The 21,180-nt window shown below is 41.0% G+C and overlaps 1 protein-coding gene across 19 annotated transcripts in view; it reads left to right on the plus strand.

Annotated features, from left to right (window-relative positions):
- Window positions 1-21,180, plus strand: part of LOC144597286 (uncharacterized) — a 301,061-nt gene that overhangs the window by 102,081 nt on the left and 177,800 nt on the right. Inside the window, exon 6 of one of the 19 annotated variants that reach the window (XM_078406435.1) lies at window positions 19,677-19,760. The exons of the other annotated variants lie outside the window; for them this stretch is intronic. Coding sequence (XP_078262561.1) covers window positions 19,677-19,682 — 6 coding nt within the window. The 3' untranslated portion in view covers window positions 19,683-19,760. The remainder of the gene's footprint in view (window positions 1-19,676; window positions 19,761-21,180) is intronic. 19 annotated transcript variants of the gene reach the window in all.

Genomic DNA, 21,180 nt, shown 5'->3' on the forward strand with positions numbered 1-21,180 from the left:
TTAATGCATGTAACAGCGAAAGATCTATTTGTGCTTGAAATCAAAGCTCTATCTAAATTCAAATCATAGGATATTTTTCTCTCTTCAATAGCAATTCCTATCTGAAATCTTTGTACAGTGCTGATCCACTTCCGAGAAAAAGTTGCTGATAAGAATTATTAAATGTAATAGTACTATTATTTTTGTTGAGGTAATCCATTTGTGGTATCGTTTGTTGTTTTGTGTCAGTGAATTATATCGTATTCTCATGGTTAGAACTATAAGTTCAAAACTGCATCTTTTTTATGCAGCTTGGTTTTGGTTACACTTGGACATTTTATTAGTTATTTGGTGCTCTGAGGTATATAGTCGCCTTGGTCCGCAGCTCAAGCACAGAATATAGGACCAAGTTTATGCTCCACTTCTGAAATTATGTTCAATTGAAGTCAAAAGAACATTGGAAGTTGGGTAAAATTCAAAGCCCGTCTCTTCTTAATCATCTATCAATCAATGTCAGAAGAAGACACAAACTGCTGAAGTAATTCAGTGGGCCGGGCAGCATCTCTGGAGAACATGGATAGGTGACGTTTCGGCTCTGGACCCTTCTTCAGACTGGGTCTGCCTGAAGAAGTCTGTCTGAAGTCACCATCTGAAGACTTTTAGACTTTAGACTTTCGAGATACAGTGTGGATCCAGGTCCTTTGGCCCACGGAGTCCGCATGATCAGCGATCTCCCTGTTAACTAGCACTAGGGACAATTTACCTACTAACCTGTATGTCTTTAGAGTGTGGGAGGAAACCGGAGCATCGGGGGAAAAAAATATGAGGTGCTGTTCCTTCAATTTACATGTAGCCTTACTGTGACAGCGGAGGAGTTCCAGGACAGTATGGGAATGGGAAGGGAAGATATAATGTTTGTCAATTGGGAGATTGTTGTGTTTTTACATTTCTGTTCAGTGTTTAATTGTCACTGCAGGTTATGTTGCTCATTTCCACCCTTATTGAGTAGGAAATTTGAACATGTGACCTGATGAAAATTGATATGTCCCTTCTTAAAATCCAATTTGTCCATATAGTGACTTATGTTTCATAATCTCTATGATTCACATGCAGCACTCTTTTTGAGGACCAAAAGGTGCCAGAATGCATATAACAGTTGCAGGGAATGGAGGGGCAAGGGCTATGTCAGAGGGTGCTGAATCTGTGGAAATCTTTGCCACAGAAAGCTGTGGAGGCCAAGGTAATGGATATTTTAAGGCAGAGATAGATAGATTCTTGATTAGTACGGGTAACAGGGGTTATGGGGAGAAGGCAGGAGAATGGGGTTAGGAGGGAGAGATAGATAGGCCATGATTGGATGGCGGAGTAGACTTGATGTGCCCAATGGCCTAATAATTCTGCTCCTATCAATTATGACCTTATCACCTTATTATGTGTAGGTAGATAAGTGATGGTCTTGGCATCATGTTCAGCATAGAGATTGTGGGCCGAAAGTCCTATTCTTGTGATGTACTGTTCTATGTTCTAACAGTTCACATGATACTATTAGCTGTTGTGCATCAATTTAGTATTTAACAATTTTGAGGTACTGGCATACAGTCCTGGCACATGGCATAGGCATTGTTTATATAAATGTTTCTGAAAAATTGGATAATTATTCTAGGAGTATCAAAATTATTAGTATAAATTTCAGCAGCATATATCTATTGCATACTTGATAAAATGTTTGATTTTATTAGATTATTTGCTCATATATTTATGTAGAAATGTAAGACTTCATTGGTGTTAACTAAGTATTATATTCTTGTGGGCCAATATTTATACAATTATAACATTTTCGATGATCTACTGTTTTATTTTTACTAGATATTGCCAATTAGAAGCACAAAAAATAATTGTATAATGCCACTGGCTTAGAAATTAATATGATTTGTATTAGTCATAGAGTCATAAAGTCCTGCAGCAGGAGAATAGGCCCTCTGGCCCAACTTGCCCACACCGGCCAATGAGCTCTATCTACACTAGCTCCACCTGCCTATATTTGGCCCACATCCTTCTAAACCTATCCTATCCATGTACCTGTCCAAATGTTTTTTAAACCTTGTGATGGTGCCTGCCTCAACTACATCCTCTGGCAGCTCATTTAATATACCCACCGCCCCTGTAAGAAGGAACTGCAGGTTACACCGAAGGTAGACACAAAATGCTGGAGTAACTCAGTGGGCCAGGTAGCAATTCTGGAGAGAAGGAATGGGTGACATTTCAGGTCAAGATTGTGTAATAAAAGTTGCCCCTCAGGTTCCTAGTAAATGAATTGAATAAATTTATTGGCCAAGTACGTACACATCAAGAATGTGCCTTGGTGCTCCGCTTTCCCCTCTCATCTTAAACCTATTTCCTCTGGTTGTTGATTCCCCATCTCTGGGTAAAAGATGCATTTATTATCTTCATATTCAACAAGGAACTTTAAACTGTTGCAGCATATTGAAACTTGTTTAATTGGAACGACTACATTCTTGGCAAATCATGTTTACTGAGGTTCATAGATCTATCTTTAAGCTCAGGGATGATATGGTGTTTAAATTCTGCTCTACATGGCAAACTGAGGCAGGAGAATAGGAATGGGAGGAGTTGGATGATGTATGTTTATTAGTACTATGAGGACATCTGTGAGTTTAGATTGGATGCAAGGTCATGGAGCACATTGCATGTTGCTAGGTAACATTGCCTCTTAGCCAATTTAGCTGTGAATCTGGAAGGCTTATAATTTTGTACAAAGAAATGGGTTGTCTGACTAGTTATATGAATTGTCGTATGCCTAGCTGTGGCTGGTTTAATTTCATGAGGCTTAATGAATTTTATTGTTAATAGGAAGAAGTTGATTCCCAATGCTGTTTTCATGATTGTTCCTTAAATTAATCCGCTGTAATCTCGAGATGGCAGGTAGAAAAAGGGATTGTGCAACTATTTTACTCCAGAGGAGTAAACAATGTGTTCATGTATTCATGCAAAGTATATTCTGTTATTAGGACTAACAGTTCTGTTAATCACATAACTTTTTTAACATAATTAACAGTAGATAATGTATTGGCTAATAAATTATAATTCCAAATGTATATACTTAAATCTGAAATAATAAAATACTGTTCAACATATTTACAGCTATTCTGATTCTACATCGACAAAATTAGATTAGCATAACCCAGGCAAAATTTGTATATATATGTGTGTGTGTATATGTGTGTGCGTGTGTGTGTGTATGTATGTGTGGCTATATACTCCCAAATATATATGTGTGTGTCTATAGGAAGGAACTGCAGATGTTGGTTTACACTGAAGACAGACACAAAATGCTGGAGTTACTCAACGGGACAGGCGACATCTCTGGAGAGAAGGAATGGGTGTCGCTTTGGGTCAAGTCCCTTCTTCAGACAGAGTCAGGGGAGAGAGAAACGAGATGTGGAAGGGTACAAAGAAGGTGTAAGTTGTGAAAAGAACAGATAAAAGCAGACTATGCTCAAGAAAATGTACAATGGTTCACTGTTGGACGAGGGGAAGCTGACACAAGGCATACAAACTGTAAAATTAAACAGGAGGACAGTGGAACTAGTAGGAGAACTATATCAAACCTTTCCTCCAATTCGACGACACTGAAAAAATCATTCACGCTTTCATTTCCTCCCGCCTAGACTACTGCAACTCCCTGTACACTGGGATCAGCCAATCATCCCTGTCCCGCCTGCAACTGGTCCAAAACGCCGCAGCGAGACTCCTGACGGGTACCCGAAAAAGGGACCACATCACGCCGATTCTGGCCTCTCTCCACTGGCTCCCTGTACGGTACAGAATCAACTTCAAGCTCCTCCTATTCACTTATAAAGCCCTAAATGAACATTCCCCCCCCCCACATCAAAAATCTTCTAACCCACCTCTCTAACTCCAGGTCCCTCAGGTCGGCCGACTTGGGGCTACTCACTATCCCGCGGTCTACGCTTAAGCTCAGGGGTGACCGCGCTTTTGCGGTTGCAGCTCCTAGACTGTGGAACAGCATCCCTCTCCCCATCAGAACTGCCCCCTCCATCGACTCCTTTAAGTCCAGGCTCAAAACCTATTTCTACTCCCTAGCGTTTGAGGCCCATTGAGGAGGCGCTGTGAACTGTTTTGTATGTGCTGATATGTTTGTGTGCTACTGTATGTTTCATTTTTTCCTTAGTACCTAAACAGATGTACAGCACTTTGATCAACGTGGGCTGTTTTTAAATGTGCTATACAAATAAAATTGACTTGACTTGACTTGACTATATAAGTATAATTTAAACACAAAATGCTGGAGTAACTCAGCAAATGTGTGGCCAATGTACCTTTAAACTGCAATAATAGGTTCAGATTTTCACAGCTCCATCAAACATTGCTAGAAGTCTCCATTCGTAATAGAAACAAGAATCTGACAGAAAATCTAATCTAACGAAGTAAAGTTGCTTTAAACTATAGGGATGTTTTATATTTTAAAATATGAATTTAAATCATCCTTGTAAAACAATTAAAAATGAAAAAAACAATCTAAGAATAATTCTTTGCAAAAATTGTCCATGTTTCTGAAAAGTTATTTAGACCAGGTTGTCAGTAAGGCATATCCTTCTATTTGTGAAATCTGTTAAATTAAACTAAATTCATGCATAGTGAAAAGCAGAAGAAAGGATGGATTTTATCCAGTTTGCACAAGATTGCTTAAATTTAAATTATCATGTATTTGTTAGTCATCCTTATGCTGAATAAAATTTGACTCACTATCTTATTATCACTTTGATTCACCTGACAATTATTTTTAGTTTCTATTCTTTAGATTTTTATTATATTTGCCATATTGATATTGCTTCTCAGCCATTTCCCCCTTGCTCCTTTATTATCTTAATTGGATTGGAACAGCTGAACGGCTAATATCTTTAGGTTGCTTCTCCTGGAAATGCAATTTTAAAGGGAGGCATAAAGTCTTGCATGACTGAAGAACGTGACATTTCATTCAATTCTCTCAGATCTTAATGGAGAAAGATTTATTTAGTTTAGTTCCGAGATACAAGGTGCAAACCAATTAACCTGCGCGTCTTTGGAATGCGGGAGGAAACCGGAGCACCCGAAGGAAACCAACGCAGTCACAGGGAGAATGTGCAAACTCCATACAGACAGTACACGTAGTCAGGATTGAACCCGGGTCTCTGGCGCTGTGAGGCAGCAAGTCTACCGCTGCGCCACCATGCCACCCAGAATTTGAGAGATGTTGCTAACCATTAGGTACAAATCAGTGGAAACTGATGAAGTTCTAATGGATCAGACCATCCTACAGACTAACCTTGAGGTTATTTTGAGCTACTGGTCTGACAGACTTGCTTACCTTCCACGTTAAACAATGGAAACGATCTTCAAGAGTACATTTGAGCGTCACTCACACAGTAATAGCCTTTTAAAGAGCAATCAACTTGAATTTGGAAAAGGAAGATTCTGCTTGATCAATTTCCTTGACTTTATTGAAGAAGTGACATCCCAGTGGAATTTGCGAGGCCACGTATAGTGATGTGCCTTGACATCCAAAAGCTATTTGATAAAGTTGTACATGAAAGACTGGTTGTTCAGCTCAAAGCTGTGGGGATTCAGGGGACTCTGTGGGAATAGTTAAGGATCTAACAGTGGGAGAGGAAACAATGAGCATTCATTAGTATAGTTATACCAGACTGGTGATGGTGGTCATAGAGTCATACAATGTGGAAATAGGCCCTTTGGCCCAACTTATCCGCACCGACCAACATATCCCATCCTCAGTAGTCCCACCTGCGTGCATTTAGCCCATATCCCTCTAAACCTATCTTAATCATGTACCTGTCTAAATGTTTATTAAACATTGTGATTGTACCTGCAACTATCTCCTCCGGTGTAGTGTTGAGTAAGGTATCTCAGAGCATTGTGCTGCAATCACTTCTGGATCTGCTTTATATTTTAATTTAGTTTAGAGATACAGTGTAGGCCCTTTGGCCCACCGTGTCTGTGCCAGCCAGTGATCACCCCATATAATAGTTCTATCCTACACAATAGTGACAATTTACAGAAGCCAATTAACCTACAAACCTGCACTTCTGTGGAGTGTGGGAGGAAACCAGAGCGCCCAGAGAAAACTCACGCCACCACAGGGAGAACATGCAAACTCTGTACAGACAGCACTCGTAGTCAGGATTGAACCTGCGTCTCTGGCATTTTAAGGCAGCAGTTCTACTGCTGTGTCACTGTGCACATTCTTCCTGTGACTGCGTGGGTTTCCTCTGGGTGCTCGGGTTTCCTTCCACATCCCAAAGACATGTGAGTTTGCAAGTTAATTGATCTCTGTAAATGTCCTCGAACGTTAGGAATGGATGCAAAAGTGAGATAACATAGAATTAGTGTGAAAGGGGGATCGATGATCGGTGTGGACTCGATGGGCCAAAGGGCCTGCTTCCATGCTGTATCTCTAAATTAAATTAAGAAGAGGCAGCAAATTTAAGCATTAACTTAGAAGTTGCAGAATAAGTTGCATCAAATATATGAGAGCACAATGAAATGGTAGACAAAACTTAATAAAAAGGATACAAAGTGCTGGGGTAACAGCGGGTCAGGCAGCATCTCAGGAGAATATGGATAGCTGACATTTTGGGTCATGACCCTTCTTCAGACCCAAAATGTCACCTATTCATCTTCTTCAGAGATGCTGCCTGACCCGCTGAGTTACTGCAGCACTTTGTGTCTTTCTTTTGTAAACCAGCATCTGCAGTTCCCTGTTTCTACATTAATAAAAAAGATACCTGTTGTGCAAGAAAAGATTGTTTCCCCAAGAATGACTTTGAAACGGTTAAAGAGGAAGCTTAAAGAGACCAATGAGTCATAACAGACTCATCATCAAATAGTGTAAACATCATAAACTTCAATCAAACAAAAGTGAAAGGTTGTTGAATTATATCGTCAAAAGCTCAGAGTAATGGTCAGAGCAGATAATAATCAACATTTTCAGTTATGTCCCAGATCAGACTGTCCCAGATCAGACTCTACATCAAGTTTCGTCTACCATTAACATAATGACATTCAAACTGGAGGGAGCGCACTTAAAGGCAGTGACAGTCATTTTTAACTCTTTTCTCCCTGAACAGATGACCACAGAACAGATGGACATTTGTTGAATTTCTCTTCCTGATCTCTGGAAAGATTAGCTTTGCTCCTGCCAATCGCCTCCATGGCTCTTAATCCATGCCACCATCTTCATCCCCTCTCCAACTGATAGTCCGTGCAACTGAACCATCCTATCACCAACTAGAGATGGGTCCTAAGCTACCATCTACCTCAATGGTGAGAGGCACAACGTTTAAAGGAAATGTGCGAGGCAAGTGTTTTTACACAGAGGGTGGTAAGTGCCTGGAATGCGCTGCCAGGGGTGGTGGTGCAGGAGATACTGGTGCAGGAAATGATAGCATTTAAGAGACGTTTGGAGAGCCATATAGATATGCATGGAATGGAAGGATGTGGATTATGTGCTGGTAAATAAGATAGTCTTGGCATCATGTTCAGCACAGAGAATGTGGGCCGAGGGGCTTGTTCTTGTTCTGCACTGTTCTATGTTTAATGAAAATTGTGTACAGCCTTAAAGTCATAGTCATACAGTGTGTGTACAGGCCCTTTGGCCCAATGTGCCCATGCTGACTAACATGTCCCATCTGTATGAGTCCCACCTGCCTGTGTTTGGCCCATATCCCTCTGAACCTGTCCTATTCATGGACAAGTCCAAATGTTTCTTAAACGTTGTGATAGTCTTGTCACACAAACTATAGCAAGATGAATATGGAATGGAGGAGGTGCAGTGAAGGTTCATCAGATTAATTCAATGGACAGCGGGTGATGGTGTGAGGAGAGATTGAACAGACTAGACCTGTGTTCTTGTGTTTAGAAGAATGAGCGATGATTTGATTGAAAAGTACAGGATTGTTCCAGGGCACGGCAGGGGAGAATGAAGTTGATGTTTTCACTGGCAGGCATGTCTGGAACTAGCTGTCACAGTCTGAAAACGAGAGAATTGGCTGTTTAAGGCAGAGTTGAGTGGAATTGTTTTCATTCAGAGAGTGGCGAAACTTTGAAATGCACTGGCCAAAGGCAATGTGGAGGCTAACTGTCTCAGTATTTCCAAGATAGAGATTGATAGATTTTTAGCATTAAGGGAAACAAGGGAATTAAGGGAAACAGTTAGTGCAGGAAAGCAGCAAAGCATTAACCATGATTTTATTGAGCAGAACAGAAAGCCCCAGAGGCCAAATTGCTACATCTGCTTCTATTTCTTATGTTTTTATTTTTTGTATAAGCTATAACTAAACATAATCAATCTTACTATCACATTTCACAAACAGCATGCCAGATCTCCATCTCTATCCCTCAGTCCCAACGGTGGAAAGACCCAACATACATGTACCCCATATCTGAAGAAGGATGTGCTGGCTTTGGAGAGGATCCAGAGGAGGTTTATGAGAATGATCCCAGGGATGATTGTGTTAAAGTATGAGGAATATTTGAAGGCTCTGGGCTGGTACTACTCTAGTTTAGAAGGATGCGGGGGAACCCATTGAAACCCACTGAAAAATCAAAAAATCTAGATGAACCTCTTGATCTATAAAATTACCTCTCATGCTCTTATGCTCCATATCATAAAATCTGAAGAAGGGTCTCGACCCGAAACGTCGCCCATTCCTTCTCTCCCGAGATGGTGCCTGACCTGCTGAGTTACTCCAGCATTTTGTGAATAAAATCCTTTCCCTATTGCTCAGTCCCACAATTCCTAGCAACATCCTTGTAAGTCATTTCTGCACTCTATTTTCCAGCTTAGTGAAATGGCAGAATTTTCAGCCAGTAATATAGACATTATTTCTTGGCTACCAATTTGGGGACAAGATCATGAAGGAAATGGATTGGGTAAATGCGCTGTTTCTTACCCAGAGCAGTGGAATCATGGACATAGGACTAAGATTTAAAGTGAGGGGGGGAAGATTTAATAGGAACCTGACGGGCTACATTTTCACAAAGAGGGTGGTGTATGTGCAGAATGAGCTGCCAGAGGAGGTAGTGGAGGCAGGTACTATCACAACATTTAAAATACATTTGGCTGGTACATGGATATGATAGGTTTAGACGGATATGGACCAAATGCAGGCAGGTGGGACTAGCGTTGATGGGGCAAGTTGGTTGGTGTGGGAAAGTGGGGCCGAATGTTTCCAAGCTGTATGACTCTATGACTATTCATGTGAGATTCATTATTCTGAAAATAGTCAGAATAGGTTTCAAGCGGTAAAACCTGGACTTGAAATTCATTGGTGTGACCCTAGGTCTCAGTACAAGAAGCTGAGAGCCAAGCAGTTACATGTTCTAGAAATTCAGTCCTGTCAGTGGAACCCTCCGAATTTCAGAAGCAGAGTGGAACATGATGCTGACATGTGTATGTGCTGAGCACAATGCAGCAGATGATTTTCTGGATAATAATGCGTTTTTATTTTGATGGAGAGTACCGTAGATGATGGGAAACATCAATGGCTTGTGATAATTAATGCAGGTTGGCTAATTGAATATTAACAGTAGTAGAACAAATTTAATCCTTTGGTAATATGTCATAAATAATAAACAAATGCTGGCTATTATGTAGCTGTTTGTTTGGAAGTGATTTGTATGACATTCCCTGTCTTATTTTTAGTTTATAAATTAATCTTAGTTCCCTGATGCTGATTTCCTTTCATTATTCTCAGCTCTCATCAGATAATTGTTACACCCGTTTCCACTTTTCAATTATCACTAAGCTTACATTGAATTTCTCACATTCATCTTCGAATTTTAGATTATAAACACTATCATGGCACTTTGCGTGATTTTTGCACGATTTTCGAATCCTGAAATTTCTGGGGGGGGGTGTTCTGAGTGGTTGAGAGATATCTAGGTGTTCTTATGCATGAAACACAAAAAAAAGTTATTAAACAGATGGAGCAAGTAATTAAGTGGGCAAATGACATTTTGGTCTTTATTGCTGGGGGGTTGGAGATTAAGTTCAGAGAAGTTTTGTTACAATTGTGCAGCTTGTTAGTAAGACTGCACCTGGAGTACTGTGTACAGTTTTGATCTCTTTAGACTTTACTTTAGAGATACAGTGCGGAACAGGCCCTTCGGCCCACTGAGTCCGCATTGACTAGTGATCAACCCATACACCATCACTATCCTACATATTAGGAACAATTTACAATTTTTACTGAAACCCATTAACCTACAAACCTGTACGTCTTTGGTGTGTGGGAGGAAACCGGAGCACCCGGGTAAAACCCACACAGTCTCAGGGAGAACGTACAAACTCCACAAGGACAGCACCTGTAATCAGGATCTAATCTGAGTCTCTGGTGCTGAAGGTAGCAACGCTACCACAGCGCCACTGTGCTGCCCTTATTTAAGATCTCCTGACCTAAGAAAGAATATACTGACATTAGAAACAGTCCAGATAGGATTGACTCGACTAATTCTTGGGATGAGAGGATTTTTCCACTCCAAGCAGCTAAAAGATTTAGGTTTGTATTTCATGGATGATATTTTTTCATTTATTATGTCAAAGTTAAGTACAATAGATAGAGCAAAGGGAAAGATACAGAGTGCAGAATATGATTCTCAGCATTGTCAACCATCAGTTCCGTTGACAAAGTTCAATGTCCACAATTGGGTGGATGTGAATCAAAGAGTACCTGAGCTTATGGAAGGCCATTCAGAAGCCTGATGACAGAAGGGAATAGGCTGTTCCTGAGTCTGGTGGTGCGCGTTTGCAAGTGTCTGTACTTTCTGCTGGATGGGAGCAGGAAGAAGAAGGATTGACTGGGGTGGGACAAGTCTTTGATTTGGTTGGCTGCTTTTCCAAGGCAGCGTGAAGTGTAGATGGAGTCAATGATCTTATTTAAACATGTAAGATTACAAGCGGACATGACAAGGTAGATGTTGAGATGTTTCAACTACACGTACACACACTTAGCAGATGGGTGGAGCAAAGGAGAAATCCAAGAGGTGAGAAGGTGGCAAAAGGGTGTCAGATAAGCAAAGAAGAGTGAAGAGGAGGATGTAAAGCCAGATGGGGTCTTACGCAGCACTTCATATTCTGCTTGGGTAGCCTGCCACCAATGGTTTAGTTTAGTTTAGTGTAGAGATACAGCATGGAAACAGGCCCTTCGGCCCACTGAGACCACGTTGACCAATGCTCGTCCGTACACGAGTTCTATCCTACACATGAGGAACAATTTACAGAAGCTAATTAACCCACATACCTGCAAGTCTTTGGATTTTTTTCTAAGGCTTTTTTCTAAGGAATTCCACCAGCCTTCAAACAAAATTGTTGTGGAATATCAGGGGACCCTGTATGGAAATTTGGGGCTAATAAGAAATTTGGGTCAACAAGATATTAATATGCAACCATCTGCTGAAAATTTTGTTTCGTTTTGGTTTATTGTTGTCACGTGTACCGAGGTAAAGTGAAAAGCTTTTGTTTGCGTGGTATCCAGTCAGGGAAAAGAATATACACAAATACAATCAAGCCATGTACAATGCACAGATAAACGATAGAGGGTACAACATTTAGTACAAGATATGACAGCAAAGTCTGCAGAAGTCCAATTAAAGATAGTTCAAAGGTCTCCATTGAGGTAGATCGGAGGTCAGAACCACAATAAATTATTTGTTTCAGACACTAATAATTGTTGTAAATCAGTTGTATGTAATGTCTGGGCTACATAGTGAGCTTAATTATTATGTGCTGTTATAATTAGGAACACATTCCTACTTGGTTTCTTGAAAAGAGAATAATTTCCTCAACTCACATTGTGTCAGTGCCACTTGCCATAAATACCAGAGAAAATTTGTATCTTTCCATACATTATTTCCAAATGTTCTTTGAAACTTAGATATACTAATCGTTGTGCCTTGGTTTGTATCCTGAGTTACATTAGCATAGTTTAATATTGCAGTATACATCATGACAATTTTTCTGATGATAGATGAAATTGGCGAATGGAATAATCTGTTTCCGTTATTTTAATTAATTAATACATTTCTTGTCACTAATTGTGAATTACAGGCATTTCACACGGAAAATGCTGATGTACTTCAACAAACTGCAAATCTATTTACAAGCAGAGTTGGAGAAATGCATAAAATGTCACAGATGTTTTAATTAAAATGAAGTGCAGTAAATAAATAATCTTCTTCTTAGGCACTCCTTTGGGATCAAGGATGACTTGCTTCCCTTCCACTTCCGTAGGATCTGAGGTGGTTAATGAGGCCATTGTGTGAACTGCAGACTCTTCCATGGTTTGGGCAGCTGGTGAGCAATAGAGGGGAATGGTTGGGGAGTTTTTGTGAGCTGGCCCATTCCTTCCAACAATTATGTGTAGGAAGGAATGAATAGTAAAAGGCATGGATAGAGTGGATATGGAGAGGATACTTCCACTAGTGGGAACGTTTAGGACCAGAGAGCACAGCCTCAGAGTAACAGGACATATCTATAGAACAGAGACGAGGTGGAATTTCTTGAGTCAGAGGGTGGTGAATCTGTGGAATTAATTGCCACAGGTGGCTGTGGAGGCCAACTCAATGGGTATTTTTAAGACACACAGATTGACAGATTCTTGATTAGTAAGGGTATCAAAGGTTATGGGGAGAAGGCAGGAGAATGGGATGGAGATGGAAAGATAGATCAGCCATGATTGAATGGCATAGTAGACATGATAGGTCGAATGGCCTAATTCTGCTCCTAAAACCTATGAACACGAACTGCAGATGCTGGTTTATACCAAACATTTTTATACCGAACGAGTTTATTCCAAAGATTACACAGGACTTTTGTTTATTCTTGTTGAATGATCTCAAGGATCTCAATAGCATCCCAAATCCTCCTTCTCCGCTGAGACTGGTGACAGGCCAGAGATTGCCGGGAATCAGTGGGAATGTTGCCTTTCTTCAAGGAGGCTTTGAGCACATCCTGGAATTTCCTTCTATATGTACTTGGATATCTCTTCCCAGGGAATGCTTAACATACATTGTCTGTCTGATTATTTTGAAGAAGAAAATGTAGAGCTGCAGATTTATTAGTTAATATTCAAAGGTGATGCATTGTATTCTAAGCTGGGTTTGTCGCCATTGCAAAGTTATTTTTCCATAGCATATTTTTTTGCCTTGTCCTATTATAATATAGTTTAGCTTAGTTTAATTTAGTTTAGTTTCATTTAGTTCAGTTTGGTTTAGTTCAGTTTAGTTTAGTTTAGTTAAATTTAGTTTATTGTCATGTGTACCGAGGTACAGTGAAAAGCTTTTGTTGCGTGCTATCCAGCCAGCAGCAAGACAATACATGATCACAATCAAGCTGTCCACTGTATACAGAAAAGAGTGGGGTGATTGCAATAAATAATGCATTGAGTATAGAAATCAGGGGGCTCATGTTGAAGTTTTATAAGATGTTTGTGGGGCCACTTTTAGAGTATTGTGTTCAATTTTGGTCACCACGTTGTAGGAAAGATGTTGTTAATTTAATGCAGAGAAGATTTACCAGGATATTGTCAGGACTCAAGGGCCTGAGCTATAGGGGAAGGTTTAGCAGGCTAGGACTCTATTCCTTGGAGTGCAGGAGGATGAGGGGTGATCTTATAGAGGTGAACAAAATCATGAGAGGAATTGGTTGGGTAGAATCACTTCCCCTCTTGCCCAGAGTAGGATCAAGAACCAGAGGACATAGGTTTAAGGTGAAGGGGGGGGGGGAAATTTAATCGGAACCTGAGGGGTACCTTTTTCACACAAACGGTGGTGGGGTTACAGAACAAACTGCCAGAGGAGGTAGTTGAGGCAGGTACTATTGTAACCTTTAAGAAACATTTAGACAGGTTCATGGACAGCACGCAACAAAAGCTTTTCACTGTACTTCGGTACACGTGACAATAAACTAAACTGATAGGTTTAGAGGGATATGGGCCAAATGCAGGCAGATGGGACTAGTGTAGATGGGGCATGTTGGACGGTGTGGGCAAGTTCGGCTGAAGGGCCTGTTTCCACACTGTATAACTATGACTCTGTAGCTATGATTGCAGATCCACTTCTAGGACCAGCACACAGAGAGTCACTTGACTTGGGCACCACTTTTTTTTAAAAGTTCTAGTGATGTGAAGAAATCATTTGTCATGAATTTCCCATGTCCTTCAATAGTACAACAGCCGGTCCAGATCAGCTTTGTGAAGGGACTGTTCCCTCCATTCTCCTTTAGATGGCTAATCTATCGCCATCTATGTCCATCCACCCCCTTTTTTATGGCTCCATGCAATATCCATCCTTTTACCTCTTCCCTTCCCACTCCTTCCTGGTGAAGAAATATTTCACTGGTGTCACCTTCAATTTTACATTTTCCTGAACAATTGAGTATTTCTAGCATTTTTTGCTTTCATTTCAGATTTCGTGCATCCGCTGACGTTTAGTTCCCCGGTTTCCATCTCATAATACCAGCATTTTCCCCAATTTATTTTCACTCTTCTCCTCTGTTTTATTCAACTCCCTCTTTCCCAACTCCTTCTGACATATCAGTTACAATTGACGAGCCTTCACCAACCCCTCTCTCAGGTGACCACACAACTTATGCCGTTCTTTTCCCCTCAAGCCAGTCTGGAGAAGGGTTCCGGCCAGAAATGCCACCTCTCCAGTTACTCCAGCACTTTGTGTTTTCTTGAGTTCTGACACACATTCCCTTTTGTTTTCTCCACCCCACCCTGCTTTGAACTGTTGAGGAAGGGGCCTTGACCTGAAACTTTAACTCCTTTTTTCTCTCCATGGATGCGGACTGACCTGCTGAGCAATTTATTTCTGGCACAGATCAGAAATTCTGCTGTAGTAGGAACATTTAGAATGAGGATCTCTGAACCTTAAAAAGAAAGTCAGCAACAAAAAATTGATGCACTGTTGAGACTGTAAGAGACGCTGCCTTACAGACCCGGCTTTGATACTGACTACTACGCTGTCTGTACAGAGTTTGTACCTTCGCCCGGTGACCACGTGGGCTTTCTCCGGGTGCTCCAATTTCCACCCACACTCCAAAGACATGCTGGTTTGTAGGTTAATTAGCTTCGGTAAAAATTGTAAATTGTCCCTAGTGTGTAGGATAGTGCTGGGGATTGGGGGATGGGGATTGCTGGTCAGCACAGACTCAGTGGGCCAAAGGGTCTGTTTCCATGCTGTATCTCTAAAGTCTAAAGCAGGCTTACAAGAAGCCTGAATGATCCTGGGGATGATTTGGCTAATGTATGTGGATTATTTGATGGCTCTGGGCCTGTACTTACTGGAGTTTAGAAGGATGAGGGGGGGTCTCACTGAAACCTACCGAATAATGAAAGGCCTAGAGAGAGTGGACATGAAAAGGACATTTCCAGTAGTGGGAGAGTTTACAACCAGAGGGCATAGCCTCAGAATAAAAAGACGTATCTTTCGAATGGAGATGAGGAGGAATTTCTTTAGCCAGAGTGTGGTGAATCTGTAGAATTCATTGCCACAGATGACTGTACAGGCCAAGACATAGGGAATTTTTAAAGTGTAGATTGATAGGTCCTTGATTAGTAAGGGCATATGGGGGAAAGGTTACCAAGGGAAGGCAGGAGAATGCAGTTGGAGGGAAAAATAAATCAGCCACGATTGAATGGCGGAGTAGTCTCGATGGGCCGAATGGCCTAATTCTGCTCCTATGTCTTATGGTCTTATGGAATGTTGAATCAAGAATGAGTGCAAGACTAAATGATGAGTAAAGTGACATGATTTAGGAAAACCTTCCTGAATTATAAGAAGGTGCATACTTCCATCGGTTTCAGTGGATCCATTCCACATATTCTGCATTGCATAGCGAGCCCAAGATCTTGATATTTGTTGTACCATTGTTTCAGAACATTTTTTTAATCTCCCTAATGAACACAAACTGCTGGAGTAATTCAGCGGGACAGGCAGCATCTCTAGAGAACATGAATCGATGATGTTTCAGGTCGAGACCCTTCTTCAGACTGAAATGCTGCCTAACCTGCTGAGTTACTCAAGGACTTTGTGTCCTTTTGTGCATTAACCAGCATCTGCAGTTCCTTGTTTCTACGAGATTGATGGGTACTCAGTAGTTGGAATAGAAGGAAAATGTAAAAGCAATTGGGAACATTGGTACAAACATTTAGGGGGAAAAATCACGGCAAAATTATTTCATAATTATTCAATTAAATAATTCAATGATTTAATCATATTTAATTGTCACATATACGTAGCTACTGTGCAATGCTATGTTTTGCATACATCCTGGTAAAACCATACAGCAGACCTCACCTAGGCAGTACACAAGATTCGCCACGTTTTGTCGCTGATAAAGTTACAAAAGGTTATTGAACTGCCTGCTGCCGCACGTGGCAGTAGCACCCCCACCCTCCTGGGCATCTTCCCCTCTGGGTCCCCCATTCATTCTCCGTGCCCTCCCCCTTCTAGGTCCCCTTCCATTCTCGGCAGCCCCCCCCACCGGGTCCTGTTTTTCCATCCCAATGCAACCCCTTCGGATTTTCCGCACAAAGATGTAAGTTTGTACATCGTTTCACCCAGAGAGTTGTGATTCTGTGGAATTCTCTGCCACAGAAGGTGGCGGAGGCCAATTCACTGGATGTATTCAAGGATGAGTTAGATTTAGCTCTTTGGGCTAACTGAATCAAGGCATATGGGGAGAAAGCAGAAACAGGGTGCTGATTTTGGATGATCGGCCATGATCATATTGAATGGCTGTGCTGGCTCAAAGGGCCGAATGGCCTACGCCTGCAGCTATTTTCTATGTTTCTATTTTTCTATGTAAGTTGGCTCAGTGATCATCCCCACGAAATCTCATAAACGACAAGGAATATCAGGGCTTTGTATCCTTGAATGTTGGTTGTTTTCATATTATTTTGTGTAGCATAAATATTATAATCACATGCAGACAACAGCAGAACTACAATATTTGGAAAACATGTTTCACACCTCGTTATTAAACACGACTATAAAAATGATGACTCATCACTGCACCATTGTTTCTGCATGTTTCTTTGTACTGCTTGTGTAGACACGGACAGCCAGCATTAATACAATAGGCGGTGTCTAGAGACTAAAGAGATGTGATATGTTATACAAAGATATCTGTCACTGAACAATAAGTGCAGTGATACGTGATGTGTGTTTTTAGAAAACTGTGCTCGAATGTGACTTACGTACTGTGTGGATTTGCATTTACTTTGATAAGAAATTAGTTGTTGGTTTTTCTCCCTCATTGTCAAGCAGGCTGCCAAAAATTATTGCCTTTCATTCGCCTCGTGATTGAAAATGCGCTGAAGTTACTGGGAGTCGGCACATAACGTGCTTTTTTCCCCCTCCTTGTTCCTATCAAAACAACACAAGTGCACTGCTTGCTCTGGGGAAATTTGTATAGAATCTGACGCCCTGTATCAGCTTTGAAAAAACACAACCAAATTACAGTCTGAGGTGATGCAAATGATATCCTTGGTGCATCTTCCCGATGCTCCTACGAGGCACTTGACAGCTGATGCCTGGTTTAAACAAAAAGACCAGTAACTTATGACTATTAGCTCAAAGTAATCATCTCTCATTATTTCAATTACATGGGTAAATGCATGCAATCATGTATCAAATCACAGCTCCCTTTTGAAGAGGTTCTTTTCAAGACCAGGATGCCTGCCAGAAAAAAAAAGTGCAAATATTTACACTGGTCTTTCATCAAACTGCACCTTTGTTTGGCAAAGAAACTTCCCCATGGCCAAGGTTTTGAGTGTGATTTTTGCAGAGTAAAAAAAAACAAAAGGAGGATTGGAAACAGTGAAAGGTTTCAGTGGCTCATTTGCAATCAGAAAATGAGACACCTTCTGTTACTTATTGCTACCTGAGCTGGCAGCCTGATTATGGCTGCCATTCCTGAATCACACTACCTGCAAATAGAGATGCACTGGCCAATTCAAGGCTCTTTAGGCAACTTTGATTGATGACTCAGTGACTAGGAGTAAATTGCTTTTTATGAATTATTCATCGAGATATCTCTATGCTGCTAAAGTAGCTGACAGGAAAGTTCTGACACAGTCTGGGCACAATTCACTTACAAATCACTTACAAGTAAGTGAATATTAAAAATAGCTCAGTTATAGCCCAACACTATGATATCAGGTTGGGCCTTTCTGCTGTACAAAAGTGACATTAAGACAACAAGATAACTTGTCCTCAGAGTTATGGTGGTATTGACAAATCCTGTCTTGTGTAATTAAAATCAATTTAGTTTCTACTGACAATTTGCAACTTAGTTTAGTTTATTTTACAGATACAGAGTGGAAGCAGGCCCTTCGGCCCATCGAGTCCACGCCGACCAACAATCATCTGTCCGCTAATTCTACCCTACACAGTAGGGAAAATTTACAGAAGCCAATTAACCTACAAACCCGCACATCTTTGGGATGTGGGAGGAAACTGGAACACCCGGAGGAAACCCATGTGGTCATAGGTAGAACATGCCTAGAGGGCCTGTTTCCATCCTATATCTCTGAACTAAAAAAACTAAGCAATTTGAAGATGGACACAAAATGCTGGAGTAACTCAGTGGGTCAGGCAGCATCTCGGGAGAGAAGGAATGGGTGACGTTTTGGGTTGAGAGACCCTTCTTCAGATTGAAGAATGGTCTTGACCCAAAATGCCACCCATTCCTTCTCTCCCGAGATGCTGCCTGCCCCACTGAGTTACTCCAGCATTTTGTGTCTACTTCAATTTAAACCAGCATCTGCAGTTTTGTTTCCTAAACTAAGCAATTTAACTGGTATTTTGGAGATCAGAATCCATCATAAATCCTGATGTCTTTTAAAATAGGGAACCTTTCACCAGAACATAGGTTCTATATATAATATTAAGTAATGTAAATCTATTATTTTATGTTCACCGAATTTCAGTGTGTGTTGGCTATCAAACTAGGGCAGCTTATGGTAGAATGGCCAGAAAAGCAAGCTCTACTTTTGTAGTACTTTTAGTCAAAGGTCAAGGGCAGCAGTAAATGAATAGCTTTTTCATTCAGCTGTCTACTAATTCTGTAGGCTGTGGGCAGTTTATATCCCATACCCTTGCCTTCCACTACAGACGCATTGCAGCTTTGAGTTGTAGGTCTATCTGCACCAAGGCAAGTATGTTTGACACTGATCTTTTGAAGGACTTAGGCCTTGCCCTACGTCTGTGCCTGTCACTCTTTGCAAATCTGTTCATTCAAAGTCAGTGTCACTCACAGCATCATCTCTCTATCTATTTCAATTTGTATTTGTGCCATTCCAATCAGACTTACCGTGAGAGTAGTTGCTTTAGGTTTTGGTCTTTATTGTTTGATGTATGTCACTTTCTACGAGATATTTGATTAAATGACAACAGCACAGCATTTGACTAAAGCAACAATGTTACTTAAAGAGAATCTGAAGGAAAATTGGTTGTAGACAGCGTACTTTAACAAAGTCAGCAAAATGTTGTCTGTTTTTCCAGCTGTCATGAAGTTTTCTTAACGGAACAAACTAATTGCATCTTCAAAAAACATTTTACACTGTGTGACAAGATACTGGTTTGTTTTCCAGATATAAAACTATGGAACATACACAAGTTGTTAAAGGTTTAAGAAAAAAATTCAATCACAAGGCTCCGTATTGTTCACAATCCAGGTATTATTTTCAAAACTGAAGTGATACTGATGATCGTATTAATTTGTCAACATTCTCCCAGAGGCTCATTGGAAGAGCTCAAGACTGGAGTTGTGCTCAGTTCCAACTAATTCCAAGGAATTTTGGCCGGCATGGTAAATAATGGGACCCTTTCTTTGCCCGTTGGGATATAATGCAGGAATTATTTCTTGCCACATAGGACAATGGAAACTAAACATACTCTCCCCAAAAAAATGCCTTCAAGGTTTGACAAATGAATCTTTTTACACCCAAGGTTTGATAGACTTTAGTTAGACACAAAGTGCTGGAGTAACTCTGAGGGTCAGGCAGCATCTCTGGAAAACATAGAGAGGTGATGCTTTGGGTCGGGACCCTTCTTCAAACTGATTGCAGGGGGAGGAGAAAGAAAGCTGGGAGAGAGGAGGGACCGGGCAGAGCATGACCCGGTAATAGGTGAACTCAGGAGAGGGAGGATAACACTAGCAAGTTTGCGGTTGACACAAAGCTGGGTGGCAGTGTGAACTGCGAAGAGGATGTTAGGAGGTTGCAGGGTGACTTGGACAGGTTGAGTGAGTGGGCAGATGCATGGCAGATGCAGTATAATGTAGATAAATGTGAGGTTATCCACTTTGGCGGCAAAAATAAGGAGGCAGATTATTATCTCAATAGTGTCAGATTAGGTAAAGGGAAAGTGCAATGAGACCTTGGTGTCCTTGTACACCAGTCACTGAAAGTAAGCGTGCAGGTACAGCAGGCAGTGAAGAAAGTTAATGGCATGTTGGGCTTCATAACGAGAGGATTTGAGTACAGGAGCAAAGAAGTCCTTCTGCAGTTGTTCGGGCCCTGGTGATACCACATCTGGATATTGTGTGCAGTTTTGGTCTCCTAATTTGAGGAAGGACGTCCTTGCTATTGAGGCAGTGCGGCATAGGTTCACGAGGTTAATCCCTGGGATGGAGGGACTGTCATATGAGGAAGGATTGGAAAGACGGCTTGTATTCACTGGAGTTTAGAAGGATGAGAGGGGGTCTTATAGAGACATATAAAATTATAAAAGGACTAGACAAGCTAGATGCAGGAAAAATGTTCCCAATGTTGGGGGTCCAGAACCAGGCGACATAATCTAAAAATAAAGGGGAGGCCATTTAAAACTGAGGTGAGAAGAAACTTTTTCACCCAGAGAGTTGTGAATTTGTGGAATTCTCTGCCACAGAAGGCAGTGGAAGCCAATTCACTGGATGATTTTAAAAGAAAGTTACATAGAGCTCAAGGGGCTAGTGGAATCAAGGGATATGGGGAGAAGGCAGGCACAGGTTACTGATTGTAGATGATCAGCCATGATCACAATGAATGGCGGTGCTGGCTCAAAGGGCCAAATGGCCTCCTCCTGCACCTATTTTCTATGTTTCTATGAGGGTTT

This window comes from Rhinoraja longicauda, chromosome 10, assembly GCF_053455715.1.
Source record: "Rhinoraja longicauda isolate Sanriku21f chromosome 10, sRhiLon1.1, whole genome shotgun sequence".
Classification (NCBI taxonomy): domain Eukaryota; kingdom Metazoa; phylum Chordata; class Chondrichthyes; order Rajiformes; family Arhynchobatidae; genus Rhinoraja; species Rhinoraja longicauda.